The 13,504-nt window shown below is 25.3% G+C and overlaps 1 protein-coding gene across 1 annotated transcript; it reads left to right on the top strand.

Annotated features, from left to right (window-relative positions):
• Positions 1 to 8,861: 8,861 nt before the first annotated feature.
• LOC107262657 (gibberellin-regulated protein 4) lies at positions 8,862 to 10,112 on the top strand. Its single transcript, XM_048373515.1, has 4 exons — positions 8,862 to 9,046; positions 9,151 to 9,192; positions 9,325 to 9,358; positions 9,672 to 10,112. Exons 1-4 carry the CDS (start codon positions 8,984 to 8,986, stop codon positions 9,851 to 9,853), a joined length of 321 nt encoding a protein of 106 aa, XP_048229472.1. The 5' UTR covers positions 8,862 to 8,983; the 3' UTR covers positions 9,854 to 10,112.
• The last annotated feature ends 3,392 nt before the right edge of the window (positions 10,113 to 13,504 follow it).

Here is a 13,504-nt window from a genome sequence, read left to right on the forward strand (position 1 = left end):
ATTATTTAATTTTTAATCAAATATTTCCATTTTAAATTGTAGACATTAGAGTTAGAAACCACAAGAAATGGTGGATAAAATACCTGAGTGAAACAAGGGCATTTATACAACTGAAGCAATAATTAATCCAACCTTTTTACAAAGAGGATAAATAAAATAGAGAAAAATAAAGAAAGATGAGCTTTTGTATTTTTGGAAGAAAAAGAAAGAGGAGTTTAAGGAGATTGCTAGGGTTCTCACCAATGAGAGGCATGGTAACAGACCCTCGATCTAAATGGAGAGAAAAATATGTATTAGAGTCAACCGGAAATAAATAATCTATAACATATAGTTTTTATGAACTATGTATGGTGAATTACTTCCTTCAGTTTATATTAATTTTTACTTTTCAGTAGTTTATTTCAATTAAAAAAGTATTTAACCGGCTTAATTATAGAAAAAATTAGTTAAATTAGACTAAATTACCCTTCTATAGATATTACAAAATTGATTACATCTATTTCAATACAAAGATAAAATAAACAAAAATTATTATTGCATTAGATATATAAAAGTTTCTTTTGATTTGAAAATGAAGCAATTAGCATGGAACAGATAAATTTTTTTCTTTAATTTATAGGAGGCCGAATGGATTGTGGACTACACAACAGAAATAGCAATTCCTTTACATTTACCATAAAGGTGTCATCTCACATAGTACAGAGATGGAGACTTGGAGAAAGTATTTTTTACCGTTATGAAAATCTCATTGTATCAAAAAAACAATTACATGTAACAAACAACTCTTAGTCACTCGCACAAGCTTTCTAAGTTCAAAGGAACAATGACTAATATATTTTTGTCCAATTATATAGTCTAAAGATAAACTTAGATTTATATTGCACAAAATATTTATTAAGAATTGAAACATCCTTGATGATAACTTATAAATGTTAGAATTAGGATTTTTAAAATCGTATAACAATTGTCACTCTTCTTAAGGAAATATTTTCCCTCTATGTTGTGCAATAGATGATCTGTAAATTTTCGCATAGAATAAAATAGAGCAATTGATTGCACTATGCACTTGTAAGATTAATCCAAAATAGTATTTCTATTTATTAGAGAGTTGATAGTGAGAAATAATATACTTTTTCTGCAATAAAACAAATGCCAAATTGATCTATATATATGCAGAAGTTAAAACAATTAAAAGGTATTTTGAATAAATTTGACTCTTTGAAAGAATATGACTATATGAAATGATCATTAAAAGTTGTATCTTTTTTATAAAAAGGCATCAATTTTTTTTAAAATATCCAACAAGAAGTCCATAGGAACACAAAGCTCCATTAACCATGTTAATAACAACTTTCTGATCCCTATTAAATATTATCTTCGAAAATCTTTTCTCCTTAGCTAGTTGCATTGCACCTTGTAGACTGAGATTTTCTACTAATGCCACAATGGTATTCTTTGTACTTATAAACTAAGAAATGAAGGTTGAATTGGTGAATTGAAGGAAGGATGTGAAATAAAAATTTTGCTAGTAGAAGATATATGGATGGAAAAGAAAGAGCATAAGAAATTATAGTGTTTCAGGTGTTAACTAACCCTATATCCACTTTTCTATCTCCAATTGGGTATTAACTATACTTTCAATATTTTATAAATGAGTTTTCATAAGCTCACTCCAAACTTAGTGTTTTGGGACTCACACCAAACCTCACAACTTGTGTTTTATGGCTTACACACAACCTTTACGAAAGTTTTACCTAGGTTAACTCTCAAACCCAAATCCAAATATTTTTGGCTAACTCTCAAACCATATTAGAGCATTCAAGCTCTTACAACAACCAAAGATTGTTAGAATTGATTGCAAGAAAAAAGAGATTGAATGCACAATAAGCATTCAAGCTTTTGATGGTTATTAATCAACCATTAAAGACTATTTGAGGCAATTATTATACCGTAAAAACCTTAAAGAGCCGTTACTCATATATCCTAAAAACTTTACCTAGTTTTTATTTTAGGACAGTGCATTAAATGCACTCTCAGAATGTAATTCGTGGTCGCGCTTCTTACATTGCAATCGTGATTCTTGAAAATACCCCAATGACTATATAACGTGGCGCTCAAACATTGGTTGCTTCAAAAGCAACCGTTGGCAAGTTATAATAGTCATAACATTTTACGAAATTCGCGGTTCCGCCTTCCTTAATTAGGTGTGGTCGTGATTTCTATGCAACCTTTTTGTCTTTGTCTTGAAAGTCTCTATTTATACGGTCGCGCCTTTAGTAGTTGCGATTCTCAGTCATAAGATCTTAAATCCTTTTATCCATAAACTTGTCAATTTCACGGTTGCACTTTGAATCAAACTTGGATTCTTGTCTTTGATTAATGCTACAACAACAACAATACTTAATGAAATATTAGATCAAGACTTCAATTTGTGTGTGATGATCAAAATCAAAGACTTTAGTCTTGTGACAAAGCAACTAGGCTAACAAGTACAATTTTGAAAGAGACTGGTTTTATAACCTAGCAGTTTATAATCACAGTCTTTAACTACAGCTTCATATGTGCATTTTTTGGATTGCTTATGATAAGCTCCATTAAAATTACATATAAACCAAAATTGCAATAAAGGACGCCAAACTAGTAAAAGCCTGGACATTACTTCTTAAACATGAAGCTCCTTGATGTAATATGGATTTGCTCAACTTGAATTCATTATGAAATATAACAAAAATTCAATTATGTTGATCAATATTGAAGTCTTCCTCGCCTTCTACAAAGCTCATATGACCACCATAATATATGAAGTTGTCTTTTACTTGTCACGGCAAGACTTGAAGCTTTCAAGGAATCATTGCCAATAATCTAGGAATAGCATTCCAATGAGAGTTTCTATGCGTAAAATCAATATGGACAAAGACAACATATATTTTGCTAAATCATATTCCATTAACATGTGGTCTATTGTTTTAAGGTATCCATACTGCTTGCATAACCCATTTTCTTAAGGAAATTGTCTAGCAATGAATGCACTCACAGTCAGCCCATCATTAAAAATCTTTTCATAAGTGATTAAAATATATCTGAAATAGCTCTACCATTTATAAAAGCATTTTGAGTTTCACTAATTACCTGAAAACAATGCATTAAAGTCTTAAGGTTATATATTTTGAGATAATTTTGTAAAATACATAGCATCAACCTATTAAATTCGGCTAAGTCATAGGTTAGATGGGACTATTTTAGGAGTAAAGTGATCAGCTAACTAATATTACAATTTCCTTGTTAGTATAATTTAAAAAAATCTTGAATTCACTGCATTGATCTTGAGTGTTTATACTTTGCACTAATTAGTGTGGTTTCAGAGAGATTCTTACCTAGTCTTGATGTATATACCACAACTAATAGGATAATGATACATATATAAGTATTTTACACCTTGGTATTGATAATTGACACATACTTCATCATTTAAAACTAATGAATATGTATCAATTATTTATCGGTTTAGTATATAAGTAAGAGCATACATCAAGCCTAGGTAATATTTTCCTCAGATTTTAAGTTTTAAACTTACTTTATTGATTCTAAACTCTCAATAGGTGGAGCGCAGTACATTCTCAATTGTATACTTCTTCTTTTTAGTATTTTAAAATATAAAAAGAAATAAAAAAATAATTGATTTTAATCATATTTAATTATTAAAATTTAAAAAAGAGAATAAGATATTATAATTTTGTAGTTTTTCTATAAAATTCAAAGTTAATTATATCTTAATTTAATATATAAAAGAATTTCAATTAATAGAGAAAAGCTAAAAATTTGATTGTTTATCATTTTTATACCTATAGTATAATGAAATAATTTAAAATTTAATTAATTTTTCTCTTAATAATTAATTTTATAGAACTAAATATAAAATGATAAATATTTTCCTTTTGTCTTTTCTTTTAACTTTCTTTCCTTATTTTTAAAAACACGAACCTACTTATTAAAAAGTATCCTATAATGTTGAATTTAATGAAAATTTTAAAATATTATATGGATATGAATTGATGTAAAGTTTGAACATGAAGACTTTGTTGTATTCTCCTTATTATCTAATCTCTAACGGAGCTGATTGTGGACTCGCATGGCAAGAAAAGGAAATTCAAATGGACAGCTTTTTGGCCCTTTTTATTTGCTGGCACCCAATGTTGATGTCTGTCTCCCTTTTTCTTTGTTTCTTTCTTCCATTTTTTTCTTCTCACCGCTTCAAAAGTCTGACATATGTATCATAGTTAATAAGAATATTATATACATATTATATATAATAAATATTTTATATTTTAATATTAAATAATTAATATATATTTTATTATTTAAAATTAATAAAAATATACTAAATTATTATAATATAAAATATTTAATAAATTAATATAATATAATATTTACTAAAAATATTTAATTATTAAAAATTATTTGTTATAGGATTAGAACATAAATACATATAAAATTATAATAGTATTAAGATTGAAATAGATTAATCATTAATCACTAATTAATTCTATTAGAATTAGAAAATTAAATTAATTACATATAGAATTAGAAAATGATAAAGTTAGTAATTATTAATTAGTCATAAAATTATTTTAGTCAGTTTTATAAAAAAATTTCATATAAATTTTTTAATAAATTAGTGTATAATATAATAATAAACAGTAAATAATCATATTGATAAAGTGTTATAATAATAAAAATATATAAACTAATATGTCAATAAAATAAAATTCAAAGTATCATACGTTTTTTCTATTACTTCTTATTTTCAATTTTTCTAAAAATTTATATTCAATTATTTGAACTCTATTATAGGTATATATAGTACAGTATATAGTAACTCATCAATTTTTTATAGGATTAGGAATGTAAATTGAATTATTATAGGATTAAGATTGAATTATATTAATTCTATCATAATTAGAAAGTTAATCACTAATTAATTATATTAGAGTTAGAAAGTTAAATTAATTACACATACGATTAGGATAGAAATAGAATTATGAAGTTAAATTAATTACATATAAAATTAGAATAGGATAAAATTAGTTATTACTATTTAATTATATGAGTATTTTTGTCACTTTAGAATTTTCCCATCCCTTTGTGCATATATATATATATATATATATATATATATATAGTACGAAGGAGAAAATATTTGAATATATTAAAATACCTTACTAATCTTATCTTAATTCTATATGGATCCTAATCCTAATAGAATTAATCTAATTCAATTCTATGATAGTTTTAAATACATTTCTAATTCTATAAGAAATTAATGACTTACTATATATTATACTATTTGTACATCTATGATTCAAATAATTTAATATAAATTTTTATAAAAATTGAAGATAAAAAATTATAGAAAAATATATAATACTTTTAATTTTATTTTATTAACATATTAATCCATGTATTATTATTATTATAATACTTCATTAGCATAATTATTTATTATTTAATATTATATTATATACTAATTTATTAAATAACTTATATGGAAATTTTTATAATAATAATTTACGTGAATAACGTGTGTCATAAGTAATATTAGTATATATAGTGAGAGAAAGAATAATGCTATTAGTACATTTTTTTTTTGTTTGGTCTTTTATTCATGTGATGTGTCATCTATTATTTTTTTTATAAATTTTCTTAATATTTTAAAATTGATAGATAATTTTGTAAAATTAATGCATGCTGCATTAAGCAGGAAAGGTGTAAAAAGAGTTAATAAGATATTTAGCATTATATATATAATGGGAAATATGCACAATAGCAACAAATAATGGAAAATATACTTGCTTTGAATATAATTAAACATTTATATATCTTATGTTTTTCATTGAAAAAAGTTAATTAATTTATTTTTCATATTCCTTTCCGATTAGTAATTTATAAAGATTATAACTAATATTTTGGTACAATGATGAGGTAATATCGCATTTGATAAAACTTGACACAAAAAATCCTCCAATGCTTAAAAAGAATAGTAATATGCATATCTGTATTATCCTTTCCAACATTTGGTAATCGAGGGTGGGCTGGATTGAATTATGTGCCGCAGGGTGCGCACTTTTGTCAAACCGGCGCAGCTTTGGGTCACGTGCTTTGGCCAGCAGCAGCACATGGAGTGCGACAAAACCTTTTCTAATTATAATGACCTTTTTGGTGAATATTTTATATGAAAATAAAAAATAAAATAACTGCTTTGAGAAAAAAGAATTGGATGCTGTTGACTTATTTGTCGCTAAATGGGCCCTTTATCCACAACTAACTCTACCTCTCCCTCTCTCCTCTTCAATGCACCGTCATTTATTCTTTTATTTTATTTTATTTCATTCCAATTTCTTAATTTATCTTTTTATTAAATACTAATCATGTTTTTAAACTGAGATATTACATTTTCTTTTACCAGATTTGAAGCTTTAAGTATTAAATCTATGTCAGTGATTTTCCTAAAATCTCAAGTCTCAAAATTAAATTTAAAAGTAAAATATAAATAACGGAAATTACTTGCCCCCAATTTATTTCTTTGCATTCCATGTACGCACAAGGTCATCTATACATTAGGAACAAGTACTGATTCATCCACCACTGGAATTCAATGTTATTTATTAATGCCAACAAACAACTTTAATTTTCAACCGCTGCAACAATAATTCAGTGATTTCATATATGGAAAGGACAACAAATTTTGAAAAGAAATTGTAAACTTATTAAATAATTCTATGGTCATTCTCTAAAAATTTTACGTATAGAGTAAAATACCGATATAGTTATATACTTAAAATTAAATAAAATTTATAATTAAAAAAATTATATTTTAATATAAATTTGAATACTTAAATTTTAATTTAATATTTAATTTTATTAATAAAATATTAGTAATCAGAGATGAAAAATTAATATTTTATTATATTATATAAATAAAATTAAAAAATAAAAAATAAAATAAAATATATAACATAATATATATTTTCTAAAAATATATATAAAAATATTACTATGTTAAAAATATTTTTCTAAAATAAGATTTATAAAATATATATATTTATTATAATAAAAAATTTATTCATTATTTAAAGTAATAGAAGAATTTTAGAAGTAAAATACTACAGACACCATTAATTAATTTTTCAACCACACGCATTGTAATAATGTTTAAGGAGCAAGCATCAGTGGATAATCAGGAATAATTATTTAGTTAAAGTCCTCCTACTAACCCACTTTGCATCTATTTTTGCATATGTACTTAGTCGTAAACTTCAATTTCCTTTTGCAGTAATATCCATTATCCTTTATTTCAATAGAGTGTACAGGAAAACAAATGAATGAACCGAAGTACGACTCTTAAAATTCCTTAAACAATAAAATCAAAACTTTATATGACCAAAGGAAAAAGAAAAAGAAGAATGTTTTTTTTTCTTTCAGTATTACGCATTCATAGATATTTATTAATCATTGGACAGAGGATTTATTATCACTTCATTTAAAGGTTAGTGAGCCACATTTGACTTTTATTTTTATATACTAAAACATCTTTATAATGATATTGCTATATAAAAATGTTTTCTGAATAATTATAAAAAAATTACAATTCTAATTTTTTTTAAAAATTATTTATTATAATAAATTATAAATTTTTAAATTTTATTTTAAGAAAATATTTTTTATATATTATTTTAAAAAACATATCTTATATTATTTTTTGTCTTACAGTAGTATTATTTTGCTTTATTAATCTTATTTATATAATATAATAAAATATGTTTGATTATTATCATTTCACTAATAAAATCAACTATTAAGTTCAAAAGAAAAATTTAGTGCTCAAACTTCCATTAAGTTATAATCTCATTTTAATAATCATAAATTTTATTTGGTCTTAAATGTATAATTATAGAGAGATTTTACTGTAACAAGGTTGCGTTTTATTTAGATTTTATTTAAATTTAATTTAGTTTATAGATAAGTTTTTATAAACTTAATTGCAGTTAACTTAATATATTGTATAATAAAAATAGAATTTAATTTAAATATATTTAATTTCATATATATATTATTTTGTAATATTTATATTTTTATTTAAAGTGATTAAAATAATAAAGAAATAGAGAAAAAAGAAAGAGAAACAAGATAAATAAGGTATTTGAGTTAAAAGTACTTAGATAAAAAAAATATTCATAAATTTTAAATTTATTAAATTCTTTTATCAAATTTGATATTTATTTTAATTTAATTTAGTAATAATTAATTAGATAAATTTAATGAGGCAGGATTTATTTATTTAGATGAAACATATTAGTATATTTAAATTTAGAAATAAATTGCAAGAAAACTCATAAAATTCGTTCATATTAAACACTGTGAAGAGTAGTAATCTTTTAGAATTCATTTTCTCTTCTAAGCAAAAACATTACACTCACCAAATTTTTAATGATTTCTATTAACACCAAATGCATTTGCATTGAAACCAAGATCCCACAAGAATGACAAATCTCTCTGTTCATCAAAAAAAGAAAAATCTGAAGACTTTACAAATAAAGTTAACAAATCTCTGGCCCATCACTGAATTGCTTTTTACATAGGGATTGATCGATTGAGCAATCTTCCATTTACTCCAAATTTTACTAGGAAATTTCAAGCTTTTCTCTAGCCAACATGGAAATTGCAAAAAGGAAAAACCAGTATATCATGTGTACTGTTACATGTGCTTTAGTACAGGTATCCATCCCCTCTTTTCACCCCATAACATATAATGACCCATGTAAAAAGATCACATCTAACTATTAGCTCTTGGCCCAAGCCCTTATATATACCCTGCAGGCCAAGGGCATTTTCAAGCAATCCCCTCTTCTTCTTTTGCCATCACTTAGTACTACTCTTCTGGTGTGTGTTTCTGTATTGAGGAGGGACTTGCTTTGTAGCAAAGGCCATGGCTAAGTTTATTGCTGTGTTTCTCTTGGCACTCATTGCCATTTCCATGCTCCAAACCTTGGTAAAGATCCTTTCTTGAGACCCCAAAACAGAAAGAAATGTGGCAAAAACTAGTTAGAAGAAAGGAACTTTTGACATTTTCTTTGGTTTTGTTTTCTTTTGCAGGTTATGGCATCTCATGGACATGGAGGACACCACTATGATCAAGTGAGTTTCTTTTCTTCTCTTGCTATAGAAAGATAATGTGGGTATCTGAATGTGATTAAGATTACATCATTCTTGAAAAATTATTGCAGCATTCTTTTAACATTCTAATGGTGCTGTTTGTTATGATTTCAGAAACATTATGGACCAGGAAGTCTCAAGAGCTTCCGTAAGTGCCTGCATTTTCTTTTCTTGCTATGGATCTCTCACTTTCTTTTCTTTCATTTTCTTTATTTCCAAACGATCAAGAATTGATTCTACAAAAGTTAATTTTCACTTAAATGTAAATCCCATTCATACCCTTCAAGAATCAAAAAAATGACCGATATTGCCCCAAGTCAAACTTGCTCTTGACTGTTGTCATATTCTTGAGGTTTTACTGAACCAGGAAAATAAGCCTTGGTTTCTGGGATCTTTTTGACTAATTGAGAAAGCAGTAATTATAATGTTTCTCTTTAAACTATGTTTTGTGAAATGACCAGAATGCCCATCACAATGCTCGAGGAGATGCAGCCAGACTCAATACCACAAGCCATGCATGTTCTTCTGTCAGAAGTGTTGCAGAAAGTGCTTGTGTGTGCCACCAGGGTATTACGGTAATAAAGCAGTGTGCCCTTGCTACAACAACTGGAAGACTAAGGAAGGAGGACCCAAGTGCCCCTGATCAGATTTTCCCTTTATTCTCCCATCCTAAGTATTCCCATTTTATTCTTATTATTATTGTTATTGTTAGCGCTACTATACTAAATTATTAAGTATTTGTAGTACCATCTGCTAACTATATTGATACTCTTATGTATCTTGTTTTCTCATTAAGCTGTGTTGGAATTTTGTAATTTCAAGCCACTCCTTGAGTTGTCTTCTCTAAATGAGAGTGGCTGATCTATTATTAAATTATCAATGAATTTCATGGTTTATTATAATTTGAACTTGTGTCACTTGGTCTGGCCATGTATTATCCAGATTTGAATCTCTCCTCCCATGTGCACTCATGATTGAATTGGCTTGATGGCAATAGTAATATCAGATCTGAGATCACTTTTTCAGAAAGTGAAAATTGAAGTGATGATTCATTCATCAAGCTCATGAGTCCCATTTTGTTAAGCAATGGAAAAATTGGTAAGCTCTGGTTTAAATTGGATAAACATTAATTGGAAATACCTACACCACCCATGGATTATTAAGTTAGCATGTCTAGATGCAGCAGCTAAGTCAATTTGCAAAACTGAATCTTGAAAACCTGAAAAGGATAAAGAAATAGAAATGCACATGGCAGGTGTATTACCTCTTTAGAAAGGGGAAAAACAAAAGTAGCTATCCACAAGCATGCATCATGGGTCATGGCGCCATCATTTAACATTTTAGTGGGATGTTTTTAGTTGGTAAAATGATTAAAAGTGAAAACTTTATCTAGTTGAACATGTTCTTCACTAAATCCTCAGTTGTCTTCTATTGGGAATTATTGAGGCAGGCAGCAACAGTCATTCAACGTTGCCCCTCTGCTAAGAGACCTTTAACAGTGAACCTTTGAGAATTAGTTTGGGACGAGACAATCACTTTAAATTCTCTACTTTGGAATGATGAAGGGGCTGAGGCTATAAGCGGAAGTAGGGATGGCACCGGGGTGACTTTTTCTAGCTTCTCAATTATTGGAACTCTAATACAAACAATTCTAATAATTGTAAATGAATTTAGAATGGATTCATTTAAATGTATTATATATTAAATGTTTAATTTTTTAGATTTCATAATTTTGAATTTGATATTTTTTTATTAGTTTAATTTCTAATATTTTTGTTTTTACTATTTTTAAAAAATTTAATTAGTATAAATAAATTTTATAAATGAATACATGTTCAACTATCCGAATATTGATATAAATAGGTATTTAATATATAATCACTATCTAGTTAAATATTTATAAAATTTATTTAAAGCTAAATATATTATACAAATTAGATGTATTCCAATATCATATAAGAGTAGCTATTTAAATTTGAAATGGATTCAAATAATAAATGTAATTTTTTAAATGAATTTGGAACAAGTACATACATATATACATATATTATTAAAAATTTCAATTAATTGATTAAAGTTTGAATTAAAAAAACAAGTAATAGTAGAATTCAATTAATAGAATTGAGTTTGAGCTATAATTGACAAATTATAACCTGCACTCCGACTACTTTGCACTAGGGCCTAATGGCAGGCGATACGGGCGGGACAATAATATCTGCTTTTTTAGTTTTCTCTAAATTATGATAAAATAAATTATAAAGTTAATATTATATTAAAAAAATATATTGAATAAAATTTTATATTTATGAAAATTGATTTTTACCTAGTAAAACTGTCGTAATTATTTTAATTTATAATAATATAAATGAGTTATAAATAAAATTAAATAGGATTTTATATATTATAATTATTTTTAATATTTTAAAATAATAATATATTAAATTTTTTTAATATCTTTCGTGACTTTTTATACATAAACTCGAACTATATGTATTAAAAATAAATAAATATATGTTAACATAAAAAATTTATATGTCAAATAATTAGTAAGTAAAATAAATTAAAATTAAATAGATCTATAATGATTTCTTTAAATTAATTAATTTTTAATTTTTTGAAATTATTTGGTAATTAAAAAGTTGATAAATATAAAATTAATTAAAATTAAGTATATTTAGGATGATTTTTTTAAAATTAATGTTCATCATTTGTCATATGTATATTTAATATACATATCATGTAGTGCCATCATTATATTCTTAAAAATTATACATATGTTAATTTATTTATTAGTTATCATGTGTTATTATAATTTTTTATTCATCGCTTGTAGTTATAATGTTCATTTACGTGTATATTTAATGTTCAAGTAATGTCATCATAATGTTTATTATTTGTAGTTGTAATGTTCATTACATATATATTTAATGTTAATGTAATGTAATTGTATGTTTTTTATTCATCGCTTGTAGTTGTAACGTTCCTTTAGTGTTCATTATTTTTATTTTTAATGTTCATTATTTTTTTATTAATATCTATGTAATATCGTTATTATATTTATCAATTGTAGTTTTAATATCCATTACGTGTATATTTAATATTCATATGATTTTATTATAATATTTGTCACTTTTACTTTAGTGTTTGTTATATGTATATTTAATTTTCATATAATGTTGTTATAATGTTTATTATTTTTATTCTTTTAACAATTGATTATTAAAATTATTATTATTAATTTATTTGGGATTGTTTGTGAGGTCCGTTAGTGAAGCTTATGATCTATATTATGATTAAATATTAATAATCATTAGTTGATTAATGGATATTAAAATTATTAATGAACACCATATTCATTAATTGATTCAATATATATATATATATATATATTATTACATAATATAAATTCTCATTCAGTCAGAAAAAAACAGTTAAGCTAAAATTATCCTACAAATATTTATACCATGATACACATATAGTTTCTAATAAAATTAAACTAACAAACAATGAATATTTAACATTTAAATAATGAACATTCAGTACATATTTGATGAACATAAGTTAATAAATATTTAAAACAAACTTAATGAACATAAATTATTCTAGAAAAATACGCATCAATATCTGATGCATGTCAATACTTAGACCGAACAACATAGCTACATAGTCCAAAATCCTTTTATAAGAATCCGTTAGAACTAGTCCAAACCCAATTCTATTAGTTGGTCCTTATACTTACTCGTTGATTTAACTCCTATATTAATCAATTAATTAAAGATTTAATATGATACTAGAGTAGGTTTGGCTCAAATTTTTAATTACTAGCTTCTGTATGAATGTTTAATTCCAACAATTTGGTTCGATAGTGTTACTGTATTTCAATTAAACTTCATGTTCCAGGGAGAGATTAATTTCAAATTGACATATGAAAGTCAAAGTCAAATTCTAATTACACTTAATAATAGGAGTGTGATGTGTCTTTTTTAGTACTCACAAGTGTACGAACTATTCCTATAGTAAGGGTAAGTTTACCACGAGGTCGATGACTCAAGAAACTATGAGGCCACTTATTATAAAGACTAATTATCAATACAAAATAATAAAAGTAAATCTAAACTGTCTAAATCAGTATGTTAAGAGAGTAATATTCATAAAGTAAAGTAACTAAACAATAAATAAATATGCAATGCAAATGCAAATGCTTATGATCTAAGACTATATGCTAAAATAGTATTTAGTCTAGTCATTTATTTAGTAATCTCCTTGTTTACTTTAAGCCTAGATCTAATGAATC

The sequence above is a fragment of the Ricinus communis genome, chromosome 5, assembly GCF_019578655.1.
Source record: "Ricinus communis isolate WT05 ecotype wild-type chromosome 5, ASM1957865v1, whole genome shotgun sequence".
Lineage (NCBI taxonomy): Eukaryota > Viridiplantae > Streptophyta > Magnoliopsida > Malpighiales > Euphorbiaceae > Ricinus > Ricinus communis.